Here is a 12,079-nt window from a genome sequence, read left to right as displayed (position 1 = left end):
GAGCTTGACATTAATAAACTGCCTTTTTTATTTAGTGAAAAAATCCACAGCTACCAGCAAAAGCAACAGCTGGTTACAGAAACAGCTAATAGCTGAAAATAAAGGAAAGCACCAGCTACCCCTCCTCCCTAATGAACCGAGGAATAAATTGTAACTCACAAAGAAGGAGGTATCCTCAAAAGTGGGTGTCTCAGGAGTGCCCTGGCTGTACACAGACACCCTCCTCTGCAGTGCAGAGGCCTTGTTCAGATTCCCAGAAGACAGGGTCAGGTCCTCGACATCAAATGGACTGGTGAGGAGAGAACAAGGGTCCTGTCTAAGAGATCTTAGAGAAAATTTTCTAACAGGACTGCTACAAATAATGAAGGGAAATCAGCAATTGATTTAATCTTTTACAGAAGTGGATTAAAAAAGTGCTCCACACTGTTTTTAGAATTGGGGATCAATGGTAGTTAAACATACTCAAAATTATTTAATTACAATTTAATTATTTAATTTACTGTTTTTCAATTCCCACTTTTTCTGGCAGTATAGGTGGGGCTTGCTAGTTAAACAATATAATATTGTTTAATATTAACAATATAATAACAGTAATATTCGAGGGTGTGAGAAGAATAATTTTTAGTGATCATAATGTACGTCTCTAAAGTTTTAATCAAGATTTTGATTTTTTTCAAAAAAAGTTTCTTTCTTATGTGTTAACTACAACCATGCTGTTTTTTTTCTTTTTGGTTTCAGCAATAGTTTGTCATTTCTATGAAATACAGTACCAGTGTGGGGTGTCTTGAATGCTGGACTCAAGTGTCTAGGCAAAAGCACTCTAATCTTTTTACAGGTTATAGCCAGGTTATATCACACACAGGAAAATATGAAACTACTTGTCTGTTTTGTCTTTTCTGTGCACCAGAGCAACAGATGAGGATGATTGAAGTAGTAGGTTCAGGACTGCAAAGATGGTAACAGAAGATTGTTTGACAACACACCAAGGTGTTTAAAAATTCTTCTTCAATTTGAAAATTCTGCGTGAGGTTTTTGAAGATCTGAAGGCGAAAATTGCCAAAAGCTAAATTATACTACATTATAGTATTACTATACTTATTATAGTAATACTATTATAGACTACTGTATGCTCATATTATGAAAATCTTTCAAGGCACACAATAAGCCTACATAATGCATCATGGTGGTTAGCATTGCTACCTCATAAGTTGGAATTGGGGCCTGGGCTCATTCCTGGGGTGCTATCTATGTGGAGTTTGCATGTTCTCCCTGTGTTGACAGGGGTTTTTGCTGGGTGGTTTGGATGTTTCCCACAGTCCTAAGACACACTGGTAGGTTAGTTTGCTTCTGTTAAATAGGCTCTGGTGTGAGTGTGTGTGTGTCTGTGTTTCCCCTGTGATAGACTGGCGTCCTGTCTAGGGTGCTTCCCGTCTTGCGCCTGTTGCTTGCTGAGATAGACTGCAGCTCCCCCCACAACCCTGAATTGGACTAAGTGATTAGAAAATGGATGGATGGGAGGTGGGAGGTTAAAACACAGCTAATCTTTCAGTCTGGAAATTATACTCAGCTTACCCAGCAGGGGACACTGTGCAATCATTGTGCAGGCCTCTATAGTTACACAACAACCCCTTATATTGTTGGCTGAAAAGAACTACTCACCCAGTAATAGTAGCAGATCATTCTGGCCTACTTTGTTTCATTCATTTATAAACATCTTAATTTCAAACTTTTGAAATTTAGCTTAGTTTCAACAAGTTTTTTAAAAAAGCAAACCAAATCATTGAGCAATAATTAGCAAAAACTGCATGCAAAGAATACTTATTTAGCACTATAAGAATAATTTGGTTATGTCTATTCTATAATGCCCCTGCATTCTGTTGGATCTAATATTTTCAAAGGGCCAATCAACTTTTTTATTCCTTTTAAAATTTCAAGGATCTCATTAAAGCCATCTTGCAGCCTCACAAGGTCAAAGACCTTCATTTTCAGCTTTAAATGTCCTTTCTCTGGAGAGTTCTCAGATGTTTTTCTCAGGATGTTTTGACGTACTTAATTTAGAAGGGAATTCTTGATTCAGTTTCTTTAAACTGAATTTTAAGAACTTAAATTTAAGAAGCTGCAACTTACAACCAGGTGACCTCCAGGTTGAGCTTGACAGTGCCGAGGTCATTGATGTCAACTGCAAGCACCTGAGGCCTAGCGGTAAACAAGTCCTTGGTTTCACAGATGACACTCCCAACCAAGATGTGAGAAGCCAGGCTTTTTAGTTCTGTCACCTGAAGAGCAGACAGGGGTCAGAGACAAATTAGAAAGTCTCAGAACAACTAATTAAAAACAAGCATGATGTTGAAGACATCAGGAAATATTTTGCTTTGATAAAAACCACTGAGTACAAACACTAAAGACAGAGTGGAAATCACAATATGAGCCCCACCTATTTTGTGTTGTTTGAAATCAAGACTGCATATTTAAAATAATCAAGTGAAAAACACATCTGTCAATAGCTGTTAAAACAGAAACATGCTACTAGATACAAGCACTAGTTGCACTAAAACAGTGGTAATATAATCATCACTGTCATGCAAGTTGTCCTTTTAGATGCATAATGCAATAAACAAGTTACAATTATGAAAGAACTTCAAGCATTATATGTTATATCTGTAATGTGTGGATATATATGTATTGTATACTCAATGGTCAATTGCAATTGAAAGTGTTTAGATCATCTATAAGATTCTACCTTGATTGAAATGAGATCTGTGATAAGGGGCAAGAAGATAATTTCTTCACCATCCCAGCTCTGTCTTGCGTTGACTTCAATTTTACCCTTCAGCTTCCATCGTTGCCTTCCATACCGCATGAAAATCTGGGAAAACAAAACACACATGATGTGCAAAGACAGTTTTTATTTGTAGTACAACAACTTTTACCACCAAAACATTGCTGTTACATCTTAAAACCATATAGGGCAATTACTGCTAGGTGATAAATTAACAATATTTTTGCATGATTTACTCCATGAAGAGCAAGTGGACAGAAAGAAGAAGTCTCTTCTGCAACTCTTACATCTTTATTTTGAAACTGAGAAATCCTGCAAACAGACTCATGTGAATTAAGAATCTCAAGTATTGAAGAGTGCAGTCCTGAGTATCTTGATAACTCCAGATGTGAGGTGACAGCAAAGTTTTCTTGCAGCTGTTCACTTTTGTTTATATTGAATGAAGATAAGAAGAAAGATGTGTTTAGAAGTCCGGGAAGCAACAGTACTTACTTCATACTGGTCCCCTGGGCAGAGTCGAGCAAAACCAGCCAGGCCTACAGGGTAAGACAGAGAGAGAAGAGAAAAGGAGAATTATTCTGTGACTTAGATTCCAATTAAACAATTTAACATTACTGTAATTATTAACAACTGCAAACTTCAGAATTCTTACCTTTCATTTTAATGTGGAACTCCCCCAAAAGATTTTCCAATTCACACTCATAAGTGCACATGTTCTGAGGGGTATAAAAGGAAAATGAGACAGTTGGTAGTTCCACCGAGGTTCAGCATGTGAGAGAATTTCTCCCTCATTAGATGTAGATTATGTACTGGGATAGCCATTTGCTTTCATATACCATCTGTTTTCTTTTTTGACGACATCCCTTGTGAAATATCTATCAGACTAGGTATGCAATGCTTTTTTTAACAAAAATAAATTCTCGTTTCCTTAAATAGAATGTACCTTGAATAACCATTTTTGTGTGTGAAATGTACTAGTGGTAGTATTTTTCAAAGAGGTTTTTCATTCTGTATTATTTCATTATTTTTATTGGTATCTTTGAGTCTAGATTTTGTGACATTCATATCCTTTTTCATACAGAATCTTTCCTGATTCACACATTATTGCCTTTTTACACTTGAGGTTTGGAGCACTTTCTATTTCTATGGTCATTCTTTCTCTAAATCTAGAACAATCACCTCAGGACACAGTCATCCTCTTTATTCCCAGCAGCACCATCCTCAGGGGAGTCACCCTCTCTAGTCCCAGTAAGGGAAACAGTAGCTAATTCTCTGCGTTTAGTACAACATGCCCTGGGCAATATATAATTTATTACACAAGACCTTACAGAAGACCAAGAAATAAATACAGCTGTATTGTTTGCAAGTTCTGGAACTTTCCCTGAGAAACATTAATTTCTATTTTATTAAGTGTATTATTGTGTGTAAACATTAGTGTGTGAATATTTATGTCAGTGCCAGTAAATAAACCCATTTAATCAAATATAAAACACATATATGTCAAAATGACTCAGACATAATGAGACATGTCTCAGTTAAGCCTCTCAAATTACACTACCTTCAAAGATGTCAAAGGTACTATTTTTCAGAAATAAAAGAACAGGGAGGATTGTTTTTTCCTATTACAAGACCTGGCATTTACCTCGCTGTACTCTTTGTAGCGTCTGTTGATCTCAGCCAGGCTCTCTCTCGTGCCCTTGGTGGAGGGCGACGCACTAAATGCCTGTTTCATCTTGCAGGCGCCATCACGCAAGCGTCTCTGGATACAGAAGGCTTCATACAGCTCATCCACCTGCCAGGAACAAATAAACAGATTCTCTTCACTCAGGCACGTACTCAGACAGGTATGCGCTATAGCCAAGTAATGTACATTGCAATGGCTGTCACTTACAATTGAGTAATGCTGCTCATTTGTGAGCACCTGGTGTGAGGGTCTGTTCATAGAGCAGATGCTGCTGACTGCACTGTAACAGCGCTAATAGACACCTAGTCATCTGCCCTGCCAGCGACCATTCTTTTTACTCATTTTTCTGATGAGACTGAAAGTGAAGCAACAGAAAATTGCTTTTCTAACACCTCTGGCTTGATTTGAATCCTGGCCTGCCAGCTGTGGGGTGGGTGCTGTAATAAGATAAGGCATACTGTGTTAGTCTCCTGTATGTAATAAAAATAAGGATTCATCACTCTTTGTGGGATACATACATCCAGTAGGACATAAATAAGGTTTAAAGGTAGGATAAGAAGGATCTGCTTGCAAATATGCCATGTTTATTACCATAATTATATAAAGATCAAGATTTCAGATCATCACTTTATAGGACAAAAGAAATTAAAAGGTTAAAACCTTGGTGCTAGACAGAAATCACACAGGGAATGTTTGTTAATGATGAGCCATAATCCCTGTGTGTTACTGAAATACTAGGGTATTTTGTGCTTTTGTTCCAAAACTCTTCGCTATAGACATATATTAATTAATGCACTACAGGTCAGTCAGGGAAAGCAGCCTTTGGCTGCTAAATTCAAAGTGGAAACATCTTTTTGTTTAATAATGAATTACTGTTGAGTAAATTTAACACAAGCTTTCAGAATAGGGCTAAGTTTGTAAAGTGAGAACGGCCTGTACTGTAGATGCTTTTTGGTGTCGGCTTTGGAACAGAACAAATTAACATGTTTTTCAGACTGATAAGCAAATGCAATCACACTTCTATTATCATGGAAATGCACATTTAGAACATTCACAATTGATCACACATTGGCTGACTTTCTTTCCCACTCAAATTAATTATGCTAATCCTCTTCAGCCTGTAGAGATCCTGGGATACACTGTTCCACTGTCCCTGCATCGCTCCATGGAATTCCCATTCCTCTTTCTGTAAATCTGGCAGGGTCAATGTAACGCTCCTGACTGTGCATTTGAATGTGGTCGGACACTGCAGACAGTTCATAATCAGGCCACCACAGGGATGATAATACAAAGACAGTGGCATGAGGCAAGAAGGTATGCATTTTCAATTTTAAAAGAAGGCAAAAAGCAGCAGCTTTTGTCAGTCACATTTTGATTTTTTTTAAAGGAAATTTTTTTCATGTTACAAAATTAGAAATATGGAAATGTTAATGTCTACAAAAATGTCTAAATCAGATATCAGTGAAGTGCAGTGTGATTCTTTGGGCATATACTTAACTACAGTATATAGTAAATAGTATAATAGTAAACAAAAACATAATTAGCGTAATGGTAATGGTAAATGCTCTATGAACATAAAGCAGAGGTGTGTAGCGTCACCTTAGCGTCACATCCTAAACCTTGCAGCTTCCAAAAAAAAAAAAAAAGAGAATGAAACTGCAAGCTCCTGATCGTGGGGATCATGGGTTAGATCAGTGGTGTCTAATTGTGGTCCTGGAGGGCCAGTATCTGCAGATTTTTTAAGGTCTCTTTAAAGCACAACCACTTATAAAGCTTGGAGATGTTAAACAGGACCAATTAAGACATTAGTGGGCTAGTTTAAGTTAAGAGCCTTGTTTTACTGAAAATCGTCCAGGACCAGACGAGAATGATCTGAATGAAGAGGAAAACAGCTTTGCCAAAACATGAAAGGGTTACCATGTTGAAATGACAGATTATTCCTACAGGAGTTAATGTGGTTTGCTGGTTTACTGGAACAGTATGTCCTATTTCACATTAATAAATGCCTTTAACTGGGTTTTCTGTGGAGCAGTTTGATTGTGGAAGATAGAGGTGTTGTTTTCATCATTTAATACTAACTCTGTTTTCTCTCTGGGCTTAACTCCAAGACAGATTAATTGCCCTTTCATTACAGTCTTGCCCAGTACTATTCAGCAAGCTTCCCTCAGTACCCCAGAGATTTATTTTGACACCCATTTAATTAAGTTGGGAAATAAAACATACTCTCAAGGCAAATTTTGCAACACCAAATTATGACAAAACAAATGGAGACAAATTATTGAAGGTAATGTCAGCTTTTTCTTTTCTGTTCTTTAAAAATGCCAGCTTTCCAGGAACAACTCCCGTACTGGTTTGGAAAAATTAGATGTGTAGACATGCACCTCCAAATGTCCACATACAGAGATATCCAAGATTTCGACACAATGTTTTACAGGAGAGGTAACATAAACTGGAGAAGCAGCATGTCTCTCACTGATGTCTCTAAGCAACTGTGTTTGCCAGAGCCTCCTGACCTACTAATCCCTATTTTAACTCAGCAATGCTCTGCCAGTTGTTTGCTGCAGCTCGGAGAATCCTGGTAAGAGTCAGCTAGTGACATCTAGATCATGTAGTCTAACCTGCACTCTGAGTGAGCACTTTTCTTGTCTGATTCACTTGGGAGCCCCTGTTTGTACAAACAGTAAACATTACCTACAGAAATGGTAAGTGGAAAAACTATGGTGTATACAGTTGGGTGGACCGTACCTATGAAAATCCAGAAACTCATTATCAGGCATTCCAAGGCCCCTTGAAATCTTGAAATCACCGAGTTACCCATCAAGGACAATATTACATTGCTAGATATCCTTTATGGAACAGAGCTGCTTTTCTGCAAGCATGATTTTAAAGTATCATTTAGACCAACAATACTTGTTAATGTTAGTCAACTGTATACAGAAACAAATAAGGAGGAACAATTCAAAAAGCATGCAACTGCATATTGATAAGAGCATGAATGTGTTTCTTCCAGATAAAGAGGTGCATACATATTTTGGCAAGAGGGTAGTTTGTCTGGATTGTTTGTAGCAATAACAACAATGAACCCACAAAATAAAAGCCATTTTTTGAGATTAGTAGCTGCTGGAAGCTGGTGCTCTGATAACAATGAATTTCCAAGTACTTTTGTCTTTTGTCTTCTGGTCTGGTCTTCACTGTTGATTAAATTACATCCATTGGATTGACTGTGCCAAGTACCTTTGAAGATTCTTTCTTCGTAATATATTCATTCAAACCCAAAAATATACCTTGACCAAGATGATTCTAGAGTAGCAATATTCTTTAAATGTGACAACAACCATTGTACATGAGATCTAATGCAATTATACAAATTAAATGCATAGCACCATTTAATAACTACTTAAGATGAAGACAATATTGCCCAGTCTGCAGTTTAACAATAGCCCAACACATCATATTTTCCTGTAGACTTACTCTGTTTCTTTGCAGCTTTGAGTATTTCATTTTCTTATCTTCACTTCATGAAAAAAATGTGAATGTGAATGTCAAAATCTCTGGGTGGAAGAAAGTATATTGCAGAAATGTGATCCAAGCTGGGTTTTTGCCAGTCTACAATTTGCTCTGAAGGAGTTAAGAGCAGAGCATGGAGTTTCAGGTTTCTGGCTAACGCTGGTACTACTGGGAATCAGATATCACCTTCACAGCTGGAGAGATACTGACCCCACTGCCTGTTGTCTCTGTCTTTCTTTTGCTACACAATTGTATTGTTGTGGTTGTTGTTGTTGTGTTTTTTTTCTCTTTGTACTACTTATGTCCGAGAGCTAGCTAAATAGCATTTCGTTATACCATATACCATGTACATGATTGTAATGACAATAAACTTGAACTTGGACTTGAACTTGAACCTTGTTCTTCTCTCACTACAATGACCAACACCTCTCTGGAACAAGCAGGAGAAACACTGGCAGCTGACTCAGTGCCACAGTCTTAATTATTCATCTTTACCCAACTTAGCAGTTAGCAATGAGGGGAACTGTTTCAAGAAGGAATAATTACAGAACAAATATTCCACCTCCTCCGTGAGCAAATTATACCTTATCTAACTGCCCTTCACTCGAAATGACACTGCTCTTTCCAAATGTACAAGGAACTCACTGAACAGCTTTTGGTTTTTTAGACGACAACGACATACACAAAAAAAAAATTCATCCTGCTATTGGTTAGCATTTTAAAAAAATACAGACCGACATCAGGATATTTGCTGTAAATTATCCGTCAATTTCGTCAATTTCCCTATGGGATTAATAAAGTATAATCTATCTATCCTTCCCCCACAAAGCTTCATTTTTTAAATTAAAAAAATGCTGAAAGGAATGGAAACTTAGATCTGAAGAGAACATATGTACATTTTTTTCAAATTCATCTTTAGATAGAAGTGTTACAATTTCACTAAAAAGATACACTCTTAAAATTGCAGAGAGTCAGTAATAACAAAATAGATTTATGTGCTTGCTACAGGTTCATAGGGTGTGCTTCTATCAGTACCCCTTATGGTTAATGGGGTTCTGCTACCAGTTTCCTTTCAGTCAGACACTTACGATACTACTGTCACCTTTATTACTGAAGCAAAAGCTCTAAAAATAGAATATTTAGAGAAACCCTTTGTATAATTGTATCAGTGCAGGGTTAATTACTATTTCCATGGTCATAAATAAAATAAGCCCCTCACCCACTTTTTTCCCTTAGAAAACACATAAATACCCCATTCTCCTCTCTACCACATGTTGCTACATTTCCTGTTTGCCCTGCCCTCCTCTCTCCTACACAGGCAGGAAGTGGTTGTTGCAAGCAGGAAGTGGTACATTGCAGTCTTTGCCATAATAACCTCTTTCACAACACTATGTTGATATATTTGATGCATTTACACATAAACAGACACAACCCACATATAAATATTTTTACCCCCTTTCTTTAAATAACCATACAATGTTGACTACTATAATATTTTCCTTTCTAAAACCTGTGACAGTAATTTCACAAAGTAAAAAATTAATGGTTAATATTTTTAATTTAATCTGTCATTCATAATGAAACACAAAGAATACATGTTGATTTCTGATACATTACAAAATGATAGTGTGGTAAGCAGGCCAAAGATAAGGTCACATTTACTGCACATTCTTCAGTCTAGGTTTGAAATTCTGTCTCCCTCTGACTCCACACGTATTGCAATGATTGTATCTTTCTTGCCATGGTGAGAGGAATTAGAAACATTAGCTATATTCAATAGCAAGCTGCTGAGACCCTAATTCAGAACTCTGTTTGCTAGGGATGTTACACTCATATGAAGATGCTACTTAAGAAAAGAAACCCAGCAAAGTCTTATAAAAAAAGAGAATACCAGCAGGAATTTGGGTGCGGCAGAGTGAGATCATTATCACTGCTTAACTAACTGACTATAGGCTAAGCAGTTCAGTGGTCAAGGGTGTTACCAGGGGGTTCTCAGACCAAGCCCTGCCTTTGCTAGTTATCAACTTTCTGTTATACCCAGTAAGTTAACGAATCTCCTTATCCTTTAGATGTTAAAAGTTGAGGCTCTACCATAGTAGTAGTCGTTGATGTACACTTCCCCCTCCATTCTGTGAAAGATACTTTGAATAATGGTCACTGATGAATTACAAATTCAATTCAATTCAATTCAACTTTATTGTCATTAAACTTACACAGGTGCATAGTATAATGAAAAGTGTTTCTCATTAGTCACTCAGGTGCAGTATATAAATAGGACAGAAGATAAGACAATAGACAGTTACACAATAGCAATAACAGTAACATGTAATAACATAACATAAACAAATGACTGTATTGTTAGTCAATCAAACCAAAACAATCAAGATTTTAAAACACCAAGCTATACATATCAATTATTGAGAATAATTTTATTCAGGGCTCTAACCTAAGTTATTATTAAATTATGCTTTTAAGAGCTGTAAAGATTTATTTGTGAATAAATCTGCAATTGCAATAAAGCAATGTGATATTTAACATTTTCATTACATATTGCAGTAAATAAAAAGAGAAAGGTACTGCATATTCTACCACTCCGGCCCATTTTAATATATTAAATATTTAGTTACTCTAAAAGATTCTTAACCTTTACCCTGTTATTTATAAGGACAGTGTTACAAAGTGTTTAGTGAGCATGGAGAATTTGGTGAAGGATTCACTTTTTTGCTACATGTGGTGTTATATTATTATGTATTACAGGATGAAAGTAAACAACTCCTTAGTAGAGGATTTTTAAAGACCTGTGAAGTGAATTCTAACAACTGTCCACTGCTCATAGCAACCAAGACACATACACTCTAAACACTTGTGATATAGTGGAGTTATACCTAAGATAAGAGATCACTTTATTAGCCATGTACAATTTCTTGCATTAGGAATTTGTCTTTTTCGCATATACCAGCTTGCTCTCCATGAGACACACAGACACACAGAGAGATGCTTGGGGCCAGAGTGCAGGGTCAGCCATTGTACAGCGCCCCTGGAGCAGTTGGGGTTAAGGGCCTTGCTCAGGAGCCCAACAGAGTAGGATTCCTCTGCCGGCCATTGGATTTAAACCGGCAACCTTCCAGCCACAGGCACAGATCCTTAGCCACAGAGCCACCGCTCCACTCCAACTGTCCTGATTTTCCACCTCACACTGACAATTACATACAGTAAACTCCTTGTATGAGCAAAAGAAAAACAAAAATCCAGTTTTTTACTGACTTTTAAAATAGATTCTTTTAGATTTCAGATTTTGTATTGGAGTACCCAAGTGTTTTCTAACAGCAATGAAACAAAAAGATCCTTCTATTTTACTCAATAAGAAAGAGATATGTTACTACTATCAACATTGAAAACTGTGCTACTTTCTTTTTTTAAAATGAAAATAAAAAAAAATTAAACAACCAAGTCCCTGGTTTACCAAAGTCATTTGCGCTGTGTTAAAGTTTGTCAGGATGGGAAAATTCTATAATATTTTTATAATTTGCAAGTTTTCTACCAGTGATGTATTTCAAGGTTATTGTTAAAATCTCTAATCGTAGATGTAGTCTTTGTACCACAAAAAAATCTATTCATTTTTCCTGCTAATTGAAACTATTATATGTTCAGTCACCAGAAAAAGTTGTTAGTAGCTCTCGAGAATACTTTTGACCTAGATTTGTTGCAGTTGTTTTTGCTTTGATGTGTAGCAAAAAAATAAAGGACCAGGAAAATAAGGTGAAAGATTAAGTGGATGAACTTGGGATTTGAAATGGAAAAAATCCTTGGCGGGACTGTTCATACAGTGACTTGGGTTCTAAAGATTCAAATTTCCATTTTACGATAACCATGGATGCCAAGGCTTTCATGTTGTCGTCAGATCACTGCTCTGATTACCTCTTCACCAATTGTCACATCGAGTATCTCTTTAGTGGATGAGTTATGAATACTGCACAGACACGAATGAGGGGAAAAAAGCACTGACCACTTCAATTCAATTTTAGGGGAAGGAAGACAGAAGGGCATTATGTTGAGAACTAAAGTAAGAAATGAAGTGAATATGCACCTTTTATGCAAAATTGTTTGAC

General features: G+C 36.8%; 1 protein-coding gene across 8 annotated transcripts in view; it reads right to left on the bottom strand.

Moving 5' to 3' along the window:
• Window positions 1-12,079, bottom strand: part of ripor2 (RHO family interacting cell polarization regulator 2) — a 98,581-nt gene that overhangs the window by 19,752 nt on the left and 66,750 nt on the right. For all 8 annotated transcript variants that reach the window (XM_015357240.2, XM_069195039.1, XM_069195041.1 and 5 more), the window contains 6 exons: window positions 4,422-4,571; window positions 3,432-3,495; window positions 3,272-3,315; window positions 2,741-2,866; window positions 2,128-2,276; window positions 160-289 (listed from right to left, as the gene is read on the bottom strand). In XM_015357240.2, coding sequence (XP_015212726.1) covers window positions 160-289; window positions 2,128-2,276; window positions 2,741-2,866; window positions 3,272-3,315; window positions 3,432-3,495; window positions 4,422-4,571 — 663 coding nt within the window. The remainder of the gene's footprint in view (window positions 1-159; window positions 290-2,127; window positions 2,277-2,740; window positions 2,867-3,271; window positions 3,316-3,431; window positions 3,496-4,421; window positions 4,572-12,079) is intronic.

This window comes from Lepisosteus oculatus, chromosome 10, assembly GCF_040954835.1.
Source record: "Lepisosteus oculatus isolate fLepOcu1 chromosome 10, fLepOcu1.hap2, whole genome shotgun sequence".
NCBI classification, from domain to species: Eukaryota; Metazoa; Chordata; class Actinopteri; order Semionotiformes; family Lepisosteidae; genus Lepisosteus; species Lepisosteus oculatus.
Note: the sequence above shows the minus strand (reverse complement) of the source record. Positions and strands in the feature narration are given on the sequence as shown.